The sequence below is a fragment of the Emys orbicularis genome, chromosome 4, assembly GCF_028017835.1.
Source record: "Emys orbicularis isolate rEmyOrb1 chromosome 4, rEmyOrb1.hap1, whole genome shotgun sequence".
In the NCBI taxonomy this organism is placed as follows: domain Eukaryota; kingdom Metazoa; phylum Chordata; order Testudines; family Emydidae; genus Emys; species Emys orbicularis.
This window is the reverse complement of record NC_088686.1, coordinates 41,475,506-41,501,409: the sequence shown is the minus strand read 5'-3', so window position 1 is coordinate 41,501,409 and position 25,904 is coordinate 41,475,506. Positions and strand designations below refer to the sequence as shown.

The window sequence follows — 25,904 nt, the reverse complement described above, 5'->3', positions numbered from 1 at the left end:
AACCAGTAACATCATCATACCCTCTTACATGTACATGCGTGCATATATGTACAACTCCCTAATGCTGTTCAGTGCCAGAGCAGGAATACACTACATGAAATGGCACTGAACAAATGTTTAATGATTAGAAATAGGTGGCTGGTCCACATAGTTGTGGAAACTGTGCCTCATGACATACCATCCCTACTCCTGCCATCAAGAATTTGCATAATGGCCTCTCTGTGCGATCATCTGCACTTCAGCAGCCATGCAGGTGTGTGCACTGCTTTGCCAGCTGGGATTTGGCATGGTGTATCTGAAAGAAGAGGCATTTAGAGTGAAGGTGGCATTTATGAGGAGTTGGGATAAAAGACCAGGAAAAATACTGATATTGTGATAGTTTTGGCGTGTGTGTATTGTTATAAAGATTAAATGAGAAAAATCTCTCCACCACTGTATTTGAACTCTCTTACATTTCTGAGTCCATTCATATGTTGAAATAAGGTTGGGGGTGATAATACCATTTTCTTTTATAGAATGTTGGCTGACAAATTATCACCGTATCATAGTTATCAGATTAACCTTCGCTCACCAGCTGAGACAATCATTCCCCAGTCCATCAGCCCCTTAAAAAAAGAAAAAGAGAGAAGTAACTTCTAAAGCCAGGCTAGGAGAGAGAAATCTCAAATCTCCACCAATGAGCAAAGATTCCGAAGCCAGACAAGGAGCATCAAGTTCTGCCCCTCAGAAAACATATGTTCATGGCAACTGAGCATGAGAAGCACTGTAATCTTTTACTGCTGCATCAGGAAAGGTAATCACAGACAGGCCCTGCACCAGGAAAAGGTCAGCTCTGGGAAAAAAATCATTTAATTATTGATAAAATGAAAAGATTGCAGTACTCATCCCCACTGTGTATTAAATGGGCATGAAGCTGTAGATCTCTAGCATTTCTCATCCCAAAGGAATCCAAAGTGCTTTACAGACTGTGTACATACAAGGATCACTTAGCCCAACACTGAAAAGAAGTCACCTGTGTTTAACAGCAGACACAAATGCTACATAGCAATTTAGGAAAGGAAGTGAGGAAGAATGTACAGTCTGATTGAAACTTCAGGGGAAATAATTACTAGTGTTGGAAAGCGGTCAGGATACCTGTGGTATGCTTGCTTGTGTTGGGAAGAGTGCATGAGATCTTTAAAGGACAAGTTGTGAGAAGTATGCAGAGTAGACCTGAAGAAGAGCTCTGTGTAGCTCGAAAGATTGTCTCTCTCACTAGCAGAAGTTGGTCCAGTAAAAGATATTACCTCATCTTCCTTGTCTCTCAAAGTTGTGAGAAGCTCAGTTTTGCATCTTCTGCAGCATAACATCCCTTAGTATCGCACTAGGATCAATTGATTCAGAGGGGACAGGGATTCCAACTGAGTAAGTCACTTCACTCTTTGCAGCACGGTACTGCCTAACATCATGCAGCGGAATTGCTTTGTTACTGATGCAGAGGGAAGAGAACCTCCTATTGAATTGTCAGTGTCATTGTCTATGGCTCCCTGTGTTTTCCTTGGAGGTATTTAAGAACTTACCTTAGAAGCTAAGGGTTAAAAACTGTTCTGAGAAGTCAGAGCTCCAATGCCAGTATTAAATGTTAATTACTGTACAGGCTGCTTTTTAAGAACAAACAGGAAAAAAAAGCCAGCAAGCATCTACCCAGACTGGATGGTGAGATGTAAAAGCCACTATTGGCAGCAGTATGATCATGGAGGGAGTTGGGGTGAAATGTGTGCAGTTATTCTATTCTATGCTAGTTTTTATACCACACCCATCACTGTAGTATCCAAAGATCTGTGCAGGGTTTTTTGTTTGTTTGTTTGTTTTAAATCTGGTTCAAATAGACTTAAGTGAGAGAACCAGTATCCAAATCCAATTTATAAGGAGAACTACAGTGGGAAGAAGAATTGGCATTTCCCTAGCTTATTTTGTCTACCTTGTGAATCCAGATACGCGTAGCAGCTAAACTAGTTCTGACTGCTTTGAAGAGGAGCTGAGCTATAGTCATCACATGCCATCAGCTGCATATCCATTACCAGTTTGTAGTTGCAAAGCTGTTTTCACTATAATCAGCCTTTCCAAGTTTGCTCATCCTTTCTGAAAAAATTCTTTCACTCCTGAAACTTTTCTTTCTTGTTCTCAATCCAAAGGCATTTTTTTTTGGTGGGGGGGTAAGGGAGATTTTCAGCTAAATCTGCCATTTATTAAAGGGACACTGTCAGCTTAAAAAGTCACTGGTCTGTCTGCAAATTGTTTTACCTCCTCCTGTTACAAGTAATAGACAAGGTTCCTAAAACCAAAACAGATTGGAAGGCAACATGCTTTTCCCTTATACTTTTTAGTTTCCCTTTATAATCAGTCAGTTCCTCTGTTTATGTGGGTCTTCCAAACAGCTGGAGAGGAGATACTTTTTTAATAGGAAGATGTGATTATAAAAATTGGCAGGGAGAGGTGAAGTACCTCAAGCTACTTGTAACTTTTTTTTAAGACATTGATAACTTAGGATGCCACTTGAAATGTAATCAGAGTAGATGGAATAGAGGGGTATGTGGGGAGCGGGGTGCTTTAAATCAGAAAGGTTCTGGCTATAACCCTGAAAAAAATGAAGTCCATAACTTCAAACAACACATGAGGCTAGTCCTCAGTGAGAACTCAGGGTCACTGAGTTAATTTGAAAAAAATCAGTTATGAAGGTGTAAGTGATTTTTTTTGGGGCTACATTTTAAGCTACAAACTGTGTGTGTGGTAGTGTGGAATTACACAGAAAATTGCATAACTGTATAATGCTGTACCTTGACAGTGTGGGTAACTACAGGGAGGGGTTGAGCTGAAAGTCTATGGAAACATGCAAAACACAATAGTGAAACTTCATGTTTTTCACCGCAAGGATTTTGATGTATTTAATCTTTAAACAAGATAATATCCCCTTCCCCCTCCCCCCCGCTGCTCCCCCAAAAATGCCTATGTTAAAGCAACAGTAAGGTTGTAAATGTAAAAGTATACAAATTAGGAAGAGATAGGGTTAAGGTTCTCCAAGAAAATGTAACTAACTCTGCACAGACTGCTACATTTTTTGTTTATCAGTCAGCCGGCTGAATGTACATATACAGTCCGCACAACGTGGGTGGCAGAGAATTGCTGTGGGAAACTTAACTTTGCTGTCGTTTGTGTTTCAACTGTCAGTATTAGTGTTGCGTCAACGTATGTATGTGGGGGGTTCTAATCTTATCCAAAGCATTGCACAGAGTATGCCCAACAACATTGGTGAATGCTTCATTGTCATGGCTTCATTGATGCTTTAGGTTCAATCCCAGCTCCACTGAACTCAAATGGATTTCAGTCACCTGTGAGATGAACGGGGAGGGCATGTTTTAGTTCTAGGTGTTGTACCAAAATGATGATGGCACTTTTTGGGGGGGTAGAAGCTCCCACTGGCCCATTGCTATATTTTCCCTCAGATGGGAAAGTTGAGAAGGATGGGGGCAGACTTGGTGAGGTATGGCAGCGGTCAGGAAGCTGCTGTGCATTTTATCTGTTTGTTTTCATCACATTTGTATGTCCATTCACACACACACACTGTACAGTAGCACAGATCACATATGTCAATACTGTACTGCAGGGGTCGGCAACGTTTGGCACACGTCTCGCCAGGGTAAGCACCCTGGCAGGCCGGGCCAGTTTATTTACCTTCTGACGCGGCAGGTTCGGCCGATCGTGGCCCCCACTGGCCACGGTTCGCCGTCCCGGGCCAATGGGGGCGGTGGGAAGCCGCGGCCAGCACATCGCTCACCCGCGCCGCTTCTCGCCACCCCCATTGGCCCAGGACGGTGAACCGCGGCCAGTGGGGGCCGCGATCGGCCGAACCTACCGCGTCAGCAGGTAAATAAACTGGCCCGGCCCGCCAGGGTGCTTACCCTGGCGAGCCGCGTGCCAAACGTTGCTGACCCCTGTTGTACAGTAACGCAGATGTACATATCTTCAAAGGAGGAAGGATGTACTTCTGATTAAGGCAGAGGAGTGGAAAATGGGGGTTCAATTCCCAGCTCTCAGACCTGCTATGTGACCTGGGGCAAGTCACTTAATCTCTCTGTGCCTCAGCTGCCTTCTGTAAACTGTGGCTATTACCTGCCTCAGAGCGGGAGTGTGAAGATAGATTCATTAATGCACATAAAGTGTTTAGATACTGTAGAACTAAACAGCTCAGACCCAAGGAGTTGTGTGACTGACCGAAGATCCCACAAAGTCAATATTTCAGCCCACACTGTCTCCTGTGCTTCCTTGAGCTTGTGCTCTAGCTCTTGAGCAGTGGCTGCTCACAAGTGAGTCTGTCACACTGTATACAATCTGGGTGATGTGGCATTATTGTATAGTTTTAAAAAAAACCACCTCATCCAACAACCTAATCCAGGCATCACAGTGTCACACTGCACTACCATTACCTCTGATGATGGATTGTGACTTAATTTTTATGAACATTTAGCATCCGTGTCAGTCACATGAGAATTCATAGCCACATTCTGCAGTAGTGTAGGACCAGAAATGGGCTATAGAAAGTACAACTCAGATGGCCTCAGTTAAAACAGCACTTTCCTGTTGTGGAGACTCCTGCCTGTTCCTTCTCACTCTTGTTCTAATAGATCCTGGCATTTTTAAGGCAGCTGGGCTAAGCTGGAGATCCAGTTCTTCTTTAAGAATGTTTTGAAATGTTATCGACCGGAATCTGCATATTATATTAAAATGGTAGCAGAATGCCACAAATTACCTGTGATTCAGTCTATTTCCACAGTTGACAGGCTTGTTTTCGAGTTGATCCTGTAATGGAAACACACATCATTTTTCATGGAAACATTCTAACCTCATAAGGAATAAGAAACGGGCAATAATGTAATATGCAGATATTCCAAATGGGAGTTTTCAGGTCACCTGGTTGACCTTCCTGCTGGTTGAGGGTCACCAGGGCTTCTCAGCGAAATTACAGTTTCATGATTGCTTAAACTCCCATGGAATTCAATGGAAATTGTTCCTATATGGCAGCTTCATAATCAGTCCCTGATTGGGAGGGGTGCGTGTGTGTGTCCCTCTGTGTCTTTTATGCACACACTCTCTCTCTCGCTCTCTCATGTTCCACATACTACAGTTTGGGATTGCAAAATGTTATCCAATTAGTAGAGACAGGACCATGTAACACAAAATAATTTTGCACCTAGATGATCAGAAGAACTTTGCCACCAAGCTGTATAGTATGGTTAGCCATTGGCCCAGACATGGTCACAAGATCAAGATCTAGACCATAGAAAGCCTCTGCATACATGAACTCTGTCTGCAACTGTGTAGAGCATATATAAGATACAAAGAGTGTAATTAGATTATACAGGGATGGGAAGTTTTTAATTTATAGGGGAAATATATGCCTCCAAGTTGGAACTGACAGTGTGCAGCTTTGAGCATTGTATGTGGCATGACCCATGGGTCTTGGACCTGGGTCCGCAGGGTTCATGGGAGCAGTCGGGCTTCAACCCTCCAGTTGGCAGCATGCTGACGGTTTCTTTCCTGGGACCGATGAAGCCCAGCCCCAGTGTGAGGCTCCACCCCTAAGGTCCGATTGGCAGAGTCCTATAGCAGCTGATTGGCCCTACTTAAGCCAGAAGCACACAGGAAGCTTTCTGAACAACTGGGCTCCACCCTGTTCTGAACAGTGTGCCTTCTGCTCCCCTGATTTGATTTCCTGGCTTCCCAACTTGGCTTGACTCCTGGCATCTGACTTGCGGTTCCTGGCCTCCAGTTTGGCTCCTGCCTCTGACCCTCTGGTATCCTGACCTGGCCTGATACAGGTTCCCAACTCATGGTTCTGACCTCTAGTTTGTTTCCTGCTTCAGACTTCCCTGTATCCAGACCCAGCCAACTCTTGACTCCTGTCTCATGACTGTGGACTCTGGCTCCAACTGCTAGGTCTGGCTGCCCATGACCTGGCTGTGACAGTGTGCCAGTGTGTTTTACTTTTTCATAATTATTTTTGTTTCACAGTAGCACCTAGATGGCTCGGTCAGTGTTAGAGCCCTGTTGTATTAGACACCGTGCAAACATAGAGAAGAAGGGGAGTCTGGAACCCCGAAGAGTTTACTATTTAATCTAAAACAAGCCTCAAGAGTGGGTATAGCACTTAGTAGGAGGACAAGGAAAACAGCTATGTGAGCATGTGTTAACATAGCCCAGCTGTGTGCACAACTACATTGGATGGAGTCCTCTTTTAATATAAAGATTATAAAGAATTAATGGCAAATGAGATTAAGGTCTAAGTATTAGGGTGAAATCCTGGCCTCACTGATTTCAATGAGAGTTTTGCCACTGACTTCAGTGAGGCCAGGATTTAACTCTTGTTTACTTGCCCATTGAGTAGGAGTTTCTCCACTCTGGCTTTTGTCTGCTGACTTCCAATGTAGGAATCCAAAAGAAGCCACCATCTTAGAGAGAGGGAGTCATGGTCTGAGTACAAGACGAGGAGCCTGGTGCTCCTGCAAGCTGAGTCCCTTTGTGACCTTGGGCAAGTCGCTTATCCTCTGCCTGTAAAATGTGATCAGGGACAATGACTTACTCTACCCACATCACGAGGATTTATTGTGTATCGAGCAGTTATGAGGATAATAAACACGTGATCACTTAGCGCTTTTATAGGGCTTGCTTTTATAGCACTTATATAGATCTCAAAGCACTTTATAAAGGTAAGTTGCTCCATTTTACAGATGGAGAGACTGAGGTACAGAGATTTGCCCAAGGTTGCAAAGTGATTCGAAGAAGGGTGGAGTTTAGAACCCAGGTCTCTTGACTTTCAGTGTGGTACTTTGTTCACTGGATCATAAAGAGCATCAAGTGTTATTCGTAAAAAACATGACTCTGCCACCAGATGTGGATTTTCCCAGTGTTCAATTTAATTCCTTCTGGTACAAACAGATTTAATTTTGTTGGCATTTTGACAGATTGCAAGAAAGAATGTGGGAGGTTTATTTTTTAAAAAAGTGTGCATTGGATTTTTTTTAAAAGCAGTTTGAGAGAAAACGGGGGAGGGGAGGATGTTAAATCATTATTTTATTAATGAGTAATGAATGACTGGCATTTATATAGTTCCTATTCCAAAGCACTCAATAAACTTTACAAACAATATATAGGAATCAATGCAGCCACCTCTGAGGTGGGTTACAGCAGCAATAGCCTCACAGCCACTTTATACAGTTTAGAACATGAAGTGAGGGAGAAAACTATTTCCACTTGAAATTTTAGGGGGCAATGCAGAATGGAGAATTAAATTACTTAAACTGGATTTTGGACAGGACACCAGAAATACCACTCCCCCTAGTTATTATAAAAATGTAATAGAGTCTTTTAGATCACTGATGATGATAACTCTGTCTTGCTGGTATAGAGGTTGTTCTCCATAGATCTCAAGATACTTTACAAAAGGTGGGTATATGTATTATTCCCATTTCACAGATGGAGAAATTGAGGCACGGAGAAGTGAAATAACTTGGCAAAGGTCACACAGGAAGTCAGTGAATGAGATGGAAAAAGATCCCAGGACTCCTGATTCCTGCCCTGTGTTCAGTCAGCTGGACTGGCCAGAGTCTGAGTTTTACATCTCATTTGAAAGATCTCGCTTCCAACAGCAAAATTAGAAATGAATCTGGGGAAGGGTTACAAAGAAAAATGAGGATGATCAGTTAAAGGATTGTGATCCTTTCTATTGGTTTGTTTCTGAAAGGGTTGAACCTTTCTGACAGTGGCTTGTCATTGGTCAGGGACATTGTCAATCACTTGTCATTTAGATAAATAGTCTGGTCAGTCTCTGCTGTTGAAATGTTTCCATGGCTGAGACAAACCTTCATTCCATCCCTGGGAACGGCTGTTTCAGCCATAAAGAAATATTGTTCTTTATTCGCAGGATAATGATGACTGTCTGGAAGTATAAATGCATGTTAAATGCACAATGAAAATAAGAATAATATATATTATATAAGAATAACACTATAGTGGGAATCTTATGCTTATGAAAGTAGAAATTCAAAATTATGCTTCCGGCAGCTCCAGCACCTCAGCCACACTGAGAACATGTTGTATTTTTGCACTGCTGTATATGCTCTTAACTTCCCTCCTTAATATATACGTGCAGTGGGACCAAGCTGTGGTTGCTGTGGGAACCATAACTTTGAAATCCCTGACTTGTATGTGATTAAAAGCTCAGCAGTAATTAACATTGTTTTTTGCATTGATTTCCTTTGTACTTTGTTTGTTTTACAGAGAACTTTGATCACACATTTCAAAGATTCCTGCCCTCATTGCTGAGGAAAGTTTTAGGTATAAGAAAGCAGCTTAGCTACTAAAGGCTGGACTTTCCCCGGCCTTGGCCTATGTGTCATTGTTTAGCTAGTACCGTGATATAATACCATTCTGGTCTGGTGCATATTACACTTGTGTTATAGTCACTTTATGGGGCTGTAAATGAGAACGTAAGATGCAAGACAGTGGATAATTGGGCACTATGCATACATGCTGCAGTGTTTAGATATAGTAATGACAGGTCCTCTAGAAATGTTTACAGATAAATAGATGGAATCTGTTTTTGAGTTATCTAAGTGCTAATAGAGCATCTGAAAAATACCTTAACTAGTAATTTTATATTTACAAATATATAATCTCAAGCACCTGAAAACAGTGGCTCATTGATCAGCCCAGCCATCAATTCCTTTTTTTCTGAGGGGTAAGAGTACTGTAGAGGCGACTCCTAAGTGAAATGAAGAAGGTGAAAATTTAAACTGAAAAACATCCTGACACTAAAATCTATTAGGCTACGGAATAATCTCCCAAGGGAAGTGGTGGAAACCCAACCACTTAGCAAATTTAAAGGCAGTCTTGGTTTTAAATGTCCAAGAGGAAACAGTACTATGCTGCCCAGGAGCTGGAGATAAGAGGGTTTGTTCCATGCCTAGTTTCTGCAGTCCCATTGACTGATATGTTTGTTTGAGGAGCGATATTGTGACCATTAGTGTGTTATCTGGCAAATTTACGGGAATCAAAACTATTACTGCCAGATACAACAAACCACTACCACAGTATCTCACTGACAAGAGATACCCCTACAGATTGCCTCCTAAGGAAAAGAAAAATTGAATAGAAGTGTCTTGCACCAGGATCTACTGCCAAACCCAGGATCCAAGGAGCTGCCTGGGCTGAGAGAAGTGCCTCCTCAACCAAAACTAAAATGCTGCTAGTACGAGACTATGGGCTCAATTTCCTATTACCTGGCACTTTGTGTAGTCATTTACATCAGTGCAAAGTTAAATGCAAAACAGGTGAAATATATTATCTGACGTGGTAACATTTTGCACTGGTGTAAATGATTACACAAGGTGCAGGTCACTGGCATGTTGGGTATCTGCACTGCTCAGCACACCACAGTCCTTGTGAAACAATCTGGTCATTCATGGGCTTTGAGTCTCACTTGTGAATTACCGGTATCCACTAGTAAGTGCCAGTGTTCAGAGCAGTGGGAGCAGACAGCCTGCCAGCCTGGGGAGGCTGAAGCAGTGGGAGTGGGAAAGGGGAGAAGGAAGCAGCTGCACTGTGTGAATGTTGTGGATAGCAGTGGGAAAGGGGAGCTGTTGGGAGTTTGGATGACTGGATGTGTGGTTTAGTAGTTAGCGGGTGGGACTGGTTGTCAAAAGACCTGGATTCTAATCCCAGCTCTGACTTGTGGTGTGACTCAGGGCAAGCCCTGTCCCATCTTTGTGCTCACCTACATAGGTAAGGCACTTGGAGAGCATTGGGCTTAGTTCACCACTCCTGTTACTCTAGGTTTGCTCCAGGGTAACAGTTGAAATCAGTGGCGTTACAGTGGAGTCAAACTGGAGTAATGCTGGGCTGATTCAGGCCTTTCAGGGTTTAAAGCTCTATCTATAAATGCTAAATACTATGATTATCCAAGACTTGGATCTGGGCTCTGCATAAAATGCAAATGTAACGGCCAAGCAGTGAATTCTTGGCATTTCATGCTTGGGGGATAGGATTGTTCTGGTGATTGAATTTTTGTTCTTGTGGTTTATGACCTCACCAGATCCCCTTGGTGTAATCTAAGTTCCTCACTCGCAATAGTCTCTTGTTGATTCTCCACTTATGTGCTCACAGACCCATGCAGTAGGTGCATGTATGCACCGTATCGATCATTTCTGTCTTGTGAATAATATACATTTAATGGCTTTAGCACATTCCAGGGCAGAAATTGTGTCCTTTTATCATGACGGTTTATTAGATACGTTGTTTGTTTATATCCTTTATGAACAGAAATGGCTGCATACAGCGTAGAGAGAAGCCATGTATGTGCATGCATGTGTGTGCCTGCCCACTCACGCACAGAGAATGCAGCGATGAAATGGATTCCTGTTTTCCCATCACTGCACAATGAGGTAGCAATTCAGCCTCTGGCCATAGACTGTCTTTAATTCATTTATTTTAAAAATACCTTCTCTAAAATGTCATTTCCATTATGTTTTGTCACAGGATTAAACGGGACACTCCTTGGGTCCATGGGGTTATCTTGCTTGTGCACAGGTTCCCGGAGGTCCTGTTGCTCAGGAGATAAAGCTCCCAGCTATTCCCAGGAGAAACCTGGTGTTTGGACTCTCTTGTTTTCAGGGCATTGGCATTAAGAGGGTGAAACTGAGGCCCCCAGTACCAAAGAATTAATGTTCTCTATTAGCAGCTCTGCTGAAAACAAATCAACCCATGCAGGCAGGGGAGAGAGCAGGAACAGATCAGAAATACACACAAACAAATGCCAGAGAGTTATTGTCTGTTTCCAGGAGCCTGGCATGTCTTCCCAGCATTGCCCCCTTAAAGGGCTCAGATCTCATTCATTACAGAATGTCAACATCCCTCTGGTGATGATATTTTTTTTATAAATAATACAGCATGCAGATGGTATTTCAATTAATAGGCAAAAGCTCTTCATATTCTGAAGGGGTAGGTGGACTGGGAGTCTTGTCATAGGCACCAACTCCATGGGTGCTCCAGAACTTGAGCACCCATGGGGGGAAAAAATAGTAGATGCTCAGCAGCCCCGCCAATCAGCTCCTCCCCCTCCTTCCCAACGCCTCCTGCCTGCCACAGATCAGCTGTTCAGTGGTGTGCAGGAGGCATTGGGAGGGAGAGGCAGGGCTTGCTCAGGGGAGGGAATGGAAGGGGGTGGGAAGAGGTGGGGTGGGGGCGGAACAGGGGTGGGAAGAGGTGGGATGGGGTGGGGCTTTGGGGTAAGAGGTGGAGTGGGGGCAGGGCTGGGGTGGAACATGGGTCGAGCACCCTGGGAAAACTAGAAATCCAGCACCTATGAGTCTTGTTGTTAGTGACAGTGTCATCTTAACTGGCAGGATCCTCTGGGGAGTTCCCCCATGCGCCTACCCCTCTGTAAGCCAATTGAGGAAGCATTTGGAGATTTGTGTGTAGCCATGCCCTCTATTGGATGGAATCAGAAATACTTGGCTGTGTGTCATAAGCCCTATAATGCTGACACCTACTGGTGATTCTCCTTTCACTCCAATGCTATGGGCCTGTGCTTTTGGAGCAGGAGGTTGTGAGTTCTATCCCTTCTGTTTCCATTAAGTTCTACATGACCACATAGCTGGGAAGCGTTAGGTGGTTGTGGAGTTGTATTTTTTTTAGAAACATGTAATAGTAGGTTTCCAGTAGATACTTTTACTATCCACCCCTCCTGAAATTTGTGCCCTCCTGTTGCGTTTAAACCATGCCTGGCGCTGGCAGTGAGAGTAAACTGGATTTTGTGTTTGCCACTTAGGATATGTCTACTCTGCAAGTGAAGGTATGATTCTAGCCTGGGCAGGCCTAGCTTTAAGCTAGCTAGCACGGGTAACCATAGTAGTGTTTGATGTGGCAGCATGGGCTTCAGTGTGGGCTAGTAACCTGAATACATACCCTGACTCCCCGGTGAGTTTGTTCTCAGTTTGCTAGCCCAGGCTGAAGCCTATACTGCAACATCAGAGTACAATCCTTTTGGGAAACCTGGGTTCATGGTCGAGTTGCTAGCCTGTGCTACCAAGGCTACGCTACTATTGTTATCCATGCTCTATTAAAGCTGGCATGAGTATGCCCACCTATGCTACAGTCATGCCTTCACTTTTAGTGTAGACATACCCATAATGGCCAGGATCGGGAGTGGAAGTAACTGATGAGTGGGATCTGTCAACTGGCTGCTGGGCTCACTGTGTGTGCAAACTTCAAGTTACCGCAGAGGAGACAAGAACATAGAACGTGCAGCAGCTCTAAGACTGGAGCCAAAAAGGGAGACTTACCCAGCTGTTCATGTGACTCTTACAAGAATCCAGCCTGCCCCCTGGCTTGGAATGACCATCTCAAAGAGTGTTCAATCTACCTGGCCTGTTAAGTCCTTGATTTGTCAGTGGAAACTGCCAGTTTGTGGCGGTGGAGTTTGTGAGGTGGACATGTGTCCATTAAGAACTGTTGCACTCAAGACACCAAACAGCCATCAGATGTGACTGGCTTTCGATTGCTATTGAATTGGAATTGAAGACCTATTTATGAAATATTCCCTATCCCAGCCCTAGTCTGCTTTCCACTCCCTGAGCTGTTTCCTTTCAGTATCTGTTCATGTGCACTCTAAAGCCCTATATACCATTGTCAGGTTAAGTTGCCCCTTCTATACCTAGACTGTTTGCAGGGACTTCCCATTCACCCACAATCAAACCAGTGACTCCCGGGACTGTAGCAAAGGTGTGTCTAACTCCCACCTTCTCTCCCCCCTCATGTCCCAGTAGCACCATAAAACATGGAGAGAGAGAGGGAGATTCTTGCAAATGGTTTTAACTGGCAGCCCACATGTAGACAAAAGTCTCAAATGAAATCAGCTGAAAAGGTCCAAAGGATTGTACATGTGTGGGTGGGTATAGTCTTGGTGTTTGATCACAGAATATCAGGGTTGGAAGGGATCTCAGGAGGTCATCTAGTCCAACCCTCTGCTCAAAGCAGGACCAATCCCCAAATCTCTAAATGGCCTCCTCAAGGATTGAACTCACAACCCAGGGTTTAGCAGGCCAATGTTCAAACCACTGAGCTATCACTGCCCCCAGTCTGTCTCTGTTTGTGAGTGAATCTCAGGGTGTGTCTCCTGTGTATGTGTATTTCGGTGTGCATTTTTCAGGGAATTAGTAGTTATAGCTATGTGAATCTGAGTGGTGGTTGTGTTCTTATTTGTGTGTGCATGTGGTTGTTTGTACTTGTGTGAATGTCTGGGCCTGTGCATGTCTATGTGTACCATTTTGTGTGGCTTGGTGGTTGCCTGTTCCCAAGTGTGCATATTTCATAGAATATCAGGGTTGGAAGGGACCTCAGGAGGTTATCTAGTCCAACCCCCTGCTCAAAGCAGGACTAATCCCCAACTAAATCATCCAATATTTGGGGGTCTCTGTGGGTGCAAAAGAGGGCAAAGCCAAGTGCCCACTCAGGAGGAGAATGCATGATTCAAGGCGGGAGTACATTTTTGACCTCTCTCCTGTTCTGTTGTTCCTTCCCATGTTCATTGTTCATTTTGCCCTCAACACATTTGGCTCCTAAAAGTCGCTGAGCTTAATCTTTCGGGTTAACCCTTTCATAGGGAGCTCCCCACCGTATCCTGGATGCTATCAGTTAAACACAAGTTTGAGGCTCAACCATTGTATTTGGCCTGGTCTCACAAGGTGCGTAGGATTGCTAGGAAAGCACACAGCTGAAGCTCCAAACCCTATTGAAAGGGAATGCTGAGCACAGCATGATAGAGAGACAGTTCTGGGGAAATTCTGGTACGTGTTGGTGTTGCCTGAAGTTGCCTATGGAATGTGGGTCTTGGTCTGGTTTTTTGTGGACCGCTGGGCACTGCACAGGATATCACCACATTTACACTAATTTGGACCCTTGGTAGGAGTCTCAGTCAGGAAGTAATAGGTTGGATAAACCATGGAGATTTCGCTTCTTTCTGGTCCCATGAGGGCGTTTCTGGTGAGAAGGGTACTGTGGGTGGGAAGTTGACACTACTGCCTGTAAAGTAGCTGTTCCATGTCAGCCACGCACTCTTTAGTAGCAAGAAATTCAGTGTCAATGAAAGCAGTGGGGAGAAAAGGGAAATGGAGGTGTAGGCTGAGCCAGAAGCGTAGCATTGACAAACAAGGGACACAGGTGAGGAGTGAAGGGTATGTGATGTGGGGAGAGAGGAAATAGACAGAAGGAGCAGTGGAGTGGAGGGGTAGCATTGAGTCCAACCCTTCAGCCTAGCAGTAAGCTCCTGTGTGCGCAGCACTCCTCCTGCTGTGGGTTTGTGACACATTAACAGGACTTCAGTTTCCAGTAGATTGAAAGCAAAGTCACCGTTGATTTTCTCCAGGAAGATCTATTTGGAAGTGCAATTGCCTGGAATTACACGGTGGCAGTGTGAGGCCAGACCTCACTGTAAATAACTTTCCTCTTAGCCAAACACACCGAGCTCTGGTGGCGGCTGCTGCTGCTTCTCTCTAGATTACCGGTATTTCAATTGAGGGTGGATTAGTTTTGCTGGTTCTTGCTGAGAACTGTTGCTCATTTTCCAACCTCTCCCTCTCCATGTCAAACCATGGGATTGGCATGAACAGGGGACTCCCCAATAAAATGATCCTGGTGCTGTGACACCATCCTTCTGTGAGTAAGTGATGCCAACATGGCAGTGGATGATGCCAGTTACCCACTCTAGTTTTCAAAGTCCCAAGCAATAGGATTTCTGCTTCTTCCATTGAGAGACTATTTCACAGTCCAATACATAGTCAGGTGACCATATGAAAGCCTGACCCTTAAAGAAGCTGAGCTCACCCCTTGCAGAGTTCCAAACCTGGTCAGCCTAAGCTCTGGGCTCGATCTTGAACCATATAGCCCACGCAAAACAGCACTGCATGAAAAAGGTGACCTTGTACTTTGTGTTGCTTCCTGTATGGAAAGTCCATAGGTGTTGACTTAGTTGTGGAGGAGACTTACATGCACTGATAGCTGCCCTGCAGGACATTGAGGAAGTGGTGGCTACTTTAAATGGGATCAATGTGTGAGGAGTAGAATCTCCTAATGCCAGACTAAATCAATTAGCTGAGCCTTTTGAGGTTTAAATTGTCTTAAGCAGCCCAGGCAAGAGGCTTCATTTTAGAGGCAAGGGCAGAAGACGTTTGAAGAAGAGAATGAGACTGATCGGGTGAGCCACGCTTTCCCTGATCCAGCACTGACTGGCTTCTCCGTTGAGATTCAAATGGCACATGCCCTATACAACAACCCAAGGGCATCGGTAGTCACCATAATCATGAGTCAAAATCAAACTCAGGATGTGTGGGACTGGCAAGACCACTGGCCTCCAAACTGGATCTGCTTGCTCAGCTAGAGGAGAAGATTTTGTAATACACTGGCTTAGGGCTTGTCTACACTTACCGGGGGATCGACGAGCGGCGATCAATGCATTGCCGATCGATTTAGTGGGTCTAGTGAAGACCATACTTCATCAGCAAAGACTGAGCCTGAGGGCTGGTCTACACTACGGGGACGGGGTAGGATCGATCTAAGTTACGCAACTTTAGCTACGTTAATAACGTAGCTGAAGGCGACATACTTAGATCTACTTATCGTGGTGTCTTCACTGCGGTGTGTTGATGGGAGACGCTCTCCCGTTGATTCCCCTTGTGCTTTTCGTATAGGAGTCGACGCTAGAGCGATCGGCGGTCGATTTATCGTGTCTATACTAGACATGATAAAATCGACACCCCTCCTCCCTGCTGGATTGATCGCTGCCCGTCGATCTAGCTGGTAGTGTAGACAAGCCCTGAGACTTTCAGCACCTAAAGCACAAACCACCCCTTGAGATGGAGTAGCAGCTTCTTTAAGTATGATGTATAAATAGTAGGCTGTTAGTCACTGGATCCAGCCACTAAGAGTCACGACCACATGCCCCAAACCAGGATGTTACACTCCTACATGAGGGGTAGGAACCGGCAAGGGAAACTGAAAGACCACAGTCTAAATCCCTTTGCAGACTTGGTCTTGCTAGCAGTGTTAATTTTTGTACAAGCATAGGCTGCAAAGCATTCTGGGTAACTGTATGTAGCTGCCTTTAGGGCCGGCGTAGGATTGGTGGGTTCCCAGAACACAGGGACATGTTGATCCCTTTAGGAAATCTTAAAGAATCCACTGCGTGGAGGGAAAGAAATTACAGATGGAAAAGATCCTTTTGGCTCATGCTAGTCCATCTCTATCCCCACACTGTTTCCTACAGTGCTTTCTCTAGTGTTTTGTACAGTTCCTTGGGGAGAATATTCCACAGTATAATTGATCTTAGTTTTGTCCTATTTTTCCTATTACAGTTATCCCCTACTCCTTTTCATCCATGAGGTTTCCTCTCTCCAGACACTTGTAATGTCCATCATGCTCCTCCGACTTTGCCTTTGCTTCACCCAGCTAATTAGTACAATCCAATGTTTCCTCATTAGCTTGTACCTCTGGCTCCCTGATCATTTTGGTTACCTTTCTCTGAATTCTGTAATGATATGGTGCCCCAGACTGAGCACAACACTCAGGTAGAGCCATATTGAGAGGAACAATCCCCCTCCCTGCCCTTTGTATGCAGCTCAGGGCTGGCTTTTTCTTGCTGGCATATTGCATTGCAAACTCATATGTACTTTGCTCTCCACCCTCACCTCTAGGTCTCTATATAAACAGTCACAGTTAACTGTGAATGATATCATTTGCTGAGAAGCAAACAGGCACACCATGAAATTGACTTGAGTTGTAAGTGTCTCCAGCTCTCCTGTGTGCTGAGTCATTTGCAAACTCTGGTGCTGGCTATTAACACAGAAATGCAGACATTGTTGAATAAATGGCATTGGAGCCATGCTATACAGGCACTGCCAGCCTGGCAAATGGCTGAGAGAGAGCACTGGCCACTGAGGGGAGGAAGGAGGGTTCCAACTAATGTTGGCTTCTGGCTTGTTTGCAGTACAAATGCAGTCAGGGCCCTGGGTTGGTGAGACTCAATTTCATCATGAAGGTGAGTCACCCAGTCTCAGAGGATAACAATGGGAAAGGAGGGAGTCACAGTGCAGCCAGAGGGGAGGCAGCCAGGTTTCCAGTCCATTAATGAAGCACGAGCCGTGCGTACAAATCCACGCCACCTGTGCTTTGCTTGCGTTTTCCTTTCCCTGCTGACCAGCCTGTTCTTCATCTGATGTTGCCATAACAGAGCTCCAAGAGCCCCTAAGGACTAAGGCTGTAGGAGAGGAATGAACCATGGGAAGAATTCCATTTCTCATCTCTGGTTCCACAGTGAGGCTGATGCCATGGAGGTTTTGTTCCTTTGGGAGTCCCTCACTAGTGGGCCTAGCGAGATCGAGCGGTGACACAGTCCACTACCTGCGCAAGGCAGGGGTTGAGTTTGAAACTCCAGCCTTTTGTGTTACACACAGGCCAGCAGGGGATGGGAGCATTGTGTGGTGGGAGAGACTCCTTTCCTGAGCTAGATCCCACAGCCTGGTGAACTGTGGGCCAGTTCATCCCCCCACTGGAGCAAAGCTTTGCAAAGGGATCAAGGTGGAGACACTCAAGTGGCTCTGCATCTCCCTTGCTATAGGGCTTGCTGGGTCTGCTTTGGCCTGTGGCACATGTTAGAGCAGCTTGAAGACCATCCAACTTGCCATCTCAGCTGTAAGTCCCCTGCAAACAGCCAGGAATAGCTGGGATTTAAGACCACTCTGGCCATGTCCCCTTCCTACCCTGATTCCCTGCAATGAGCACTCCCGTAGGAAATGGTAGAAAACCAGCTGCAGCCTACTATTGCCTCCACATTGTCAGGAAAATTCCCTGATTTTGCAATTACAGTGACTTTGCATCCCCTTTACACCAGTAGAATCAGTGTAATGGGACCACAGCACACTGATGAATTCAGCCCTACATGGTTAGTCTCAATAGCTTTATTGTTGGGAGTTCCACATCAGCATGTTCAGATCCCAAATTTCATAACTATGTAATGTGGGTTGGTTTTTTTTGTTTTGTTTTCTTTTGTTTTTTTGACTAATATCTTACCTAGGTTTTCCCTGCTTTAGTTCCAGGCTATTTCTGCTTGTTCTGTCCTCCCTGACAAATGGGAATATTTTATTCCTGTAGCCTTTCTAACAGCCTGCGCTGTATTTTTAGACAGTAATCTTATCTCCCCATACTGAACATGCCTTGTCCCCTTAAAGGGATGCAGTGAAGTGAGATTAGGTCTAAATGTTAGGTTATCTGTTTGGATGTAGGTAGGAGGGATATGTAGAAGAAGAGTTAGCTATCTTAGGGTTTTGTACTTGTGCCTATCACCATAGTATCTGAGCGCCTTCAAGGTTAATTAGTTTGGCATAATGAGATCCCTAATGGTTGCCATAGAGTCTTTGGCTTTCCTCCCTTTTCCAGTTATGAGAAACCTCACATCAATAGAAAATGTTCCATGAAAGCTTTTAAAAGAAAATTAAATGAAAAGTTCTGCAAAGTTGATCTTCTCTCCTGCTGTGTTTTATATCCAAAGCCAACCACACTCCCAACACTGGGCACAACAGGTGGGCACTGGGATCCAAGATTTCTGGGTGGTCTGTTACAGGCTTTGCCACTGACTAACTGTGTGGCCTTGGGCAAGTCATTTAGGCCAAAATTTTGTGTGCCCAACTTGAGATAGCTTGGGCCTAGTTTTCACAAGTGGTGAACATCAATGGATCACATTGACTGAACTAGAATGGGTGCCAAACATTTCTGAAAATTAGTGTGTGAAGTGGGGGCACCTAAAGTCACAGGGCACTTTGAAAATGTTGCTCATAACCTCTCTGTGCCTCACGTTCCCAATCTGCACAATGGGAAAGGTGTGAGGCTAAATTCGTTAATGTTCTGATAGGCATTTTCAGTTCTAGGATTGGTGCCTAAAGCCTTCAGTTATGGGTGCAGTGTAGTTACACAGCATTGTGCCTCCAGATCAGAAAGGGAAGCTGCTCCATCTAGTTTCACTGACCCAAACTGCGTGAAGGGCTGCTAAGTAAAACGCACAGCATGAGTTGTGAAAATCAGATTTTAAATCTCATTCCTCCTAATCTGCCATGTTATTAATAACACAAGCTGTTTTTATTTTTTAATATCTGATTTCTATCTTGACTGTGACCCTTTAACCTTTCCTAGTAGATTTTATTTTCCAAACCTTTGTTGGATTCTGTAGCCCTCCTGCTGATGGGTTTATTTTTATTCTCTCTCTCAATAAATGAAAAACACCATTTCTTTAGAAGCAATTCGCTGGTCAAGGTTTTCATGTGAACCCAGCGCTCTTAATCCTAACAAACAGGATTCTCCTCTTAATCCCTAATACCCGAGTACGTTAGCTATTAATCTTGAGATGCTTTTTCCCCTCCCCTACTGAGATTAAGATGAGAGAGGTTACTGGCCCCTTTTCTCTTGTGCTCCCACAAGATTTCTGAGACTCGCATACCCAAATTCCACATGTTGGCTTGTCAGTTCTAGGCCTTTCCCAATTAGATGATTGGTCACCCTCTTTGCTTGGCTGGTTTGCTGGACACCTGCACAGCAGAAGAAGCTAAGAGGAACCTATTGCTTGGCGGATCCTGCTGGAGTGGAAACAGAAATGTGTAAATGCCTATTTCTTATGCTGTTGTAAAGGGAGAGAACCTGAATCTGGGCTTTTAAGGGAGAAATTATTGTAAAAATAAATTATTTAAACCTCAACAAGTAACGATAGTATTAAACTGATATTGTTCCCTCCCTCCCTATTTAAAATAACTCTCCTCCCCTGCTCTGAATATTTTGGGAACTTTCCTCACCACAAATTTGTTCCCTTCCACAGTGCTTGTTTTTGTAGGGTTGCTCACAATTGAATATTTTGTTTGACCTGAAAATAATTATTTTTGACTTTGGCAAATTTGTTTTGGATTGACCCAAAATGATTTAAAAACATTTTTTGGAGCTGCTGGTGAACTGAAAACTCAGCTCTATGAGTAGGAAACTTGCTCTATGAGCATCAAGCTGTGCACACTGGTTTGTTATCTTCGTTGTAGGGTTTCTTATGTGCTGAGCTCCACACCCTGTATTGCAGGTGTTTTTTGTGAGTGTTGGGGCACATCACTGTTATGTTATTCTAGGGGTGCTTCTGAGTGCTGGGCTACACACAATGCCTTGTTATTGAAGGGTTGCCTTGCCAGATTCTGATTGTTGGAATCATAGAAGTGGAAATGCCTTATTAGACTAATCCCATTCCTGGTCTCTGCTCCCAGCCAGTGCATGATTGTTCCCTACAGTGTATTCTCAAGGCCTCTGTCCTGCACAGCTTTAAGTCTCTCAGGTGATGGGTCTTCCAGTACTTCCCTCAGGGAGACTGTTCCACAGTTGAGTAGATGTCACCATTAGCAGATGTTTTCTAATTTCCAGCTTGAGGTTTTTTTCTGTACTCAGTTCCATCTGGTGAATCCTGGCTACGCCCCTTTGAACCACCCTAAACCATTCAGTATGTGAGCTGCTGCCCTGGAAGCCTCTGGTTCCAAAATCTCATGCACTCCTCTGACTCGCTGGTTTATATAAATGGCTAACAGATATTTATTTCTTCTCCTCAGAAGGCTTTGATGGGGGATTTGTGCAGCAGCTTATTACATAAAGAGAAGGGGGGAAATTCCCATTTCGCCTTGGCGATAGAGAATAGCAAAGGAGAACATGAGTGAAGCAGAAAGGGGCCATCAGAAGGCTGGAATGCTCTAGGTGTAACTGGGTTTTTTTGTCCCAGCACCTCTCTCACCCGTAGCAGGGAAGCAGTGGGGCAAGTGCTAGAAATTAGGAAAGATCAGGCATTTTCATCACAGAGACAGAGTGAGGCTTGTAACGGGGGAAAGGGTTATATGCTCACTATCCTTCTGCTGTCTGGGCATGGATTGGAGGCACTGCCTGAAATGAGTTTGATGGTCTCAGCAGTTCCCTCAGATCTGGTAGCCTACTGCTCTGGTGGCCCCTGATGGATACAGTAGTTTTACTACATGTTCCAAATCAGGAATTCAGGACTTTAATAATATCTTTTGCTTCTACAGTATATTTCATTCCAAGGGGCTTTAGGAACCATTTATACAAGACTCATCCTTTCACCTCTGAAAGGCAGCCATCTCTGAAATGAAGTGTGCATGTTGTCTACAACAGTGTAGAGCAAGAAGTAACCTTTGATCACCACAAATGATCAGGGATCTTGGTTTTATGTTTAACTTGAAAGACAACATCCACCTCCTGCAGCACAATGCCCTCTGGCACCACATGGTGGCTTGTGTGTTACAGTTTCAGAGAGGAGAGGGCCCCCTACTGTGTCACCCACATCTCTGTCTGCCACATCCTGGATTTTCTTTGGAGGTCTCCCATCCAGTTATTGATTAGCCCTGACTCTTCATAGTATGTGACCCATGTCAATTTCAGCTCACTAGAAGTGTGGTGGAAGGGAAATTGCCATAGTTTTAAGAGTTAATTTTAATTTCTCTTTATGGGTACTGACTGGCACCTTTTTGCCTTCAGCAAGCTGCTCTTATGTTCCATGGGTCCTCTTGCTGAGGTTGAAGGGACAACTTTCTGCCCCTCCCTCCTCCATTTTCACTGCTCCTGCTTTTCCCCTCTGTGCATTACTGAGTCTTGTCCTGGTACTGGAAGTCTTTCTGCAAAGCGTTTTGCTTATTGCTAGGTTCTTGAACATGGGCACAGTTTGCTTCCTGGCATGAGAAAGATACAAACTGATATAAAGGTTTTGGTGTGGACATCAGATAAGGACCAGAAGGACATGCAATAATCACCTATGTGAGCTGCTTGGCTCTCCATTGTCTGGGCAGTTTGGCACTGGGCAGATTCCAGGGGGACTTCCCCAGCCATTTGATTCTCCTCAGATACAGAAATGTGCTACCCAGCACTCTGTAGAGTATTAAGGAGCATGTGACCGAGTGCAGGGCTACTGCCTAGTGAACAACTCAACTTGTCTCTCCCCTTGCACCAGTGCTGTGTGAAAGGACTATAAATTGTCTTCTTAGGCAGCATGGGAAAAAGTGCTTTGGAGAAAGTTAGGCTCCACGCCCCCGGGCATAGGACTGGGCTGAACCCCCAGGACTGGGTAGTTTCCTTTTCTCCTTGTTACCTCATTCCGCTTTGCAGTTACAAATGTCATCCCTAGAGGAAACCACATTGCTGATTGTAGTTAAATTATTTTCTGTGGAGTCATTCCATGACTGTACAGTGCTTCCATCCATCCCAGTCTGTCTGATAAAGCTCCTGATCATGGAGGGAAATATCAGAGATCTGACTCCTAACAGGAGCTCCATTCCTTTTTACTGATCTCACAGCAGGAGCACACTAACGACGGCATCTGTTCCTCCCTGTCCCCTTTCAGTAGATATGCTAGTTTATCACTTTTTAAATAAAAAAAATAGTCATAAAAGATTTGAAATTATAAGTTCCCCCTTAGTTTTATCTTCATCTTCTCATAAGTGAATCTGTGGTAAAATGAATAAATAAGGAGATTGTAATTAATCTCCCCTTGTTCTCACTCCCTGGACGTTGACAACCCTCTGTGATAGAGTGTACCTGGCTTTCATGGTCCCCTGCTGAAGGCCCTGTGGTCATACTGTACCCCACCCCAGGAGAGGAGCAGTGAAGGTAGGTTCTCCAGGTCTGCCTAGAGAGGCTGCAGGGAAGCAACCAGTCAGAGCCCAGCAGACTCAGATAAAAGGAGCTGCCAGACCTTAGCAGGCTAGTTCCTGGATGGGACCAGAGGGTGAGGCTGGGTGCTCCTTTCTGGCCAAAGGAGCCTGGGGGATAACCAGAGTTTGGTTCTGGCTGCATTTGCTTAAGCTGGGAAAGAAAGGACCTGAGAACTTTGACCCTGGGGTAAGTTAAAGGGGTCAGGTGGAAAGAGGCCCAGGGAAGTAGCAGCAATGAATTGAAGTGAGTGGTACATGTCTGCTATTTGTAGGGTCCCTGGCCTGGAACTTAGAGTAGAGGGCAGGCCCAGGTTCCCCCACCGGAAAAGTGGTATAAACCCTAAGAAGGGGATAAGACTCCCTCGGAAGCCTGAGCAAAGGACTGAATTTAAAGGGCTCAGAGCAGGACCAAAGACCCTATTGAGGGCAAAGAGACAGTTCATTTATTAGACTCTTTACTACCCCGGAAGGGGTTCATTTGGACTTTATGACTTGGCCAGAGGGCTGAGCCACTGAAGACCTGCCAAGCACGGTCAATGACATATAGGGGGCACCAGGAGTGGGAAAAGGCCTGCAGTACCGCACACAGGAGCAGGTGCTGCTCAAAAGATGAGTGCCTTCTGTAATACCCTCCTAATGAAAATGACCTTGTAATTAAAATGCATCGCTTGGAGGTTTAATCTTCCTTACAGGACCGGCTCCTATCTGATGTGTCTCTCAGGAGTGCAGTGGGGAATGGGCTGGTGAATAGAGACTGACAACCCATTTCAGCTGTGGAGAGGAACCAAGGATGTTGAGGGAGATGGGAGAAATCAGTATGAATAAAATCAGAACCAACCTTCACCTTCACCTCAAAGTTAAACGGACCCTGAACCTTACTAGGAGTTGGAAATTTTGGGGGGGCTCTTTTGCTTATTTTTTTTAAACAAAATTTTCTTCATTTTTGTGCTAGGATCTTGGTTTTGAATTTTGTGTCTGGATCTAGGTTTGGATCAGAGTTTTCAGTGTGAATCTCTCTGTATGAAATCTGACCACTTTGGGTTTGGGTCTGAAGTCCAGGAGGACTCAGATTTACGGTTTACAATTCAGTTCATTAGGAGGTTAAAAAAAGTTCCTGGAGTTTGGCTCAAGGGTTTTATTGCAGACCCGTTTCTGCTTTTGAGTCTGCAAAATGGGGCTGGAGCTCTCAAAGATTCCAAGGCCAGAAGGGACCATTGTGATCATCTAGTCTGAACTCCTGGATAACATGGGCCATAGAACTTCCCCAAAGTAATTCCTAGAGCAGCTTTTTTAGAACAACATCCAGTTGTCAGTGATGGAGCCCCTGGGTAAATTGTTCCAATGGGTAATTACCCTCGCCGTTAAAAGTTTACACCTTGTTTCCAAACTGAATTTCTTTAGCTTCAATTTCCAGCCATTGGTGTGTGTTACACATTTCCCTGCTAGATTGACAGGGGTTTGTCTAACCTGTTCTTAAAAACCTGCAATGGTGGGAATTCCACAGTTTATCTTGGAAGCCTATTCTGGTGCTTAACTACCCGTATTGTTAGAAAGTTTTTCCTAATATCTAACCTAAATCTCCTTTACTGCAGTTTAAGCTGATTACTTTGTGTCCTACTTTCAGTGGACACAGAGAACAACCGATCACCATTCTTTGTAACAGCCCTTCACATGTTTGAAGACTGTTATCAGATAAATAATTCCAGCTGTTAGTAATACAGGTGAGAATCTTTTTTTTCAACACAGCAGGGCTGATTCTGACCTCCTGTCATATGTCCCATTCTGGTAGTATATAGGGGTTGTAAAGGCACCACAACCATCCCTCCCCTGCCCCCCTTACAGCTTCCAGGGTTGAGGACATGCCAGGGGCAGGAGGAGCCATGCCAGAGGTGGAAGGGGAGTCTATCATAACACTGCCAGTTGGGAAGATTCTGAGTTGTACCAGGCTGTGGCACAGACCTTAGGCAGCTCAGGTACGGTTGCTGTAAATTAGAGCAACCCCCAGGGCTTTGGCTCAGAAGCCAGGCTGCACAAAAGTGGCTTACTTTTGCTCCTTCTCCCACTCGCCTGTGCTTCCTGTGCTGTAGCTCCTGTGAGGCACAGCACAGAATCTGTTCTACTGCGCACACATGATTCAGTGTCCCTTTAAAACCCTTCTGAGTATTCGCCACCTGGATTCTGATCCTCCATAGGAGTCTTAGTCCAGGAACAGACAGGAGGGGAGAGCAACTGAAATGGCCAAGATCATTTAAAAAATCATAAAGAATGAGAGGCTGAGAGAGAGATGCAGAAAATATCAATGCTAGGAGAAGACTGGTCTCAAACAATCATAGAAATGTAGAACTGGAAGGGACCTCGCTAGGTCATGTAGTCCAGTCCCCTGCACTGAAGCAGGGCTAAGTATTATCTATCCCATCCCTGACAACAGTTTGTCTAACCCATTCTTAAAAACCTCCAGTGACAGAGATTCCACAACATCCCTAGGTAATTTGTTCTAGTGCTTAACTACCCTTACAGTTAGGAAGTTTTCCAATGATTTATAGGCCTCAGTGAGGGGTCTGCTTCCACACACAAAGGGTCGATACCTTTGGTGTAGCTAGGGGAAAATGGGGATGAAACCAGAATCACTCATTGCTGTACGGAAGCAAGGGGCCTCTATGAATTGTTTAGAAATTCTGAAATGAGCTGGGCATGATAATAATAAACAACCTTAACTATGGTGTGGCAAGGTGTACCCCATAATACCTTATGCAGTACCTTCCACCCTAGAACCTCATAGTGCTTTACAAACATAAATGAATGACATCTTCCAACAAGGAAGTGTTACTGTTCCCATTTTACAAGCGGAGAAAGTGAGGAGCAAGATTAAAGAGCACTTCTGTGGGAGAGCCAGGAATAGAACTTGGGTCTCAGGTGCCTTGTCTGGTGCCCTAAATAGAACAGGGGATCATTCTTTCTTTACATAGTTAGTAATTGCTGCTTCCATCATCAAAGTACTTTACAAATATGAACTAAACAATTCTCATGACCCCAGAGGAGGGTCATTATCATTATCGCTATTTTACAGATATGGAAATCGAGGCACAAAAGGGT

The 25,904-nt window shown here is 44.6% G+C and overlaps 1 protein-coding gene across 15 annotated transcripts in view; it reads left to right on the top strand.

Moving 5' to 3' along the window:
• NRXN3 (neurexin 3) overlaps positions 1-25,904 on the top strand; it is a 1,366,589-nt gene that overhangs the window by 131,955 nt on the left and 1,208,730 nt on the right. For 10 of the 15 annotated variants that reach the window (XM_065404062.1, XM_065404060.1, XM_065404056.1 and 7 more), the window contains exon 2: positions 12,956-12,967. The exons of the other annotated variants lie outside the window; for them this stretch is intronic. In XM_065404062.1, coding sequence (XP_065260134.1) covers positions 12,956-12,967 — 12 coding nt within the window. The remainder of the gene's footprint in view (positions 1-12,955; positions 12,968-25,904) is intronic. 15 annotated transcript variants of the gene reach the window in all.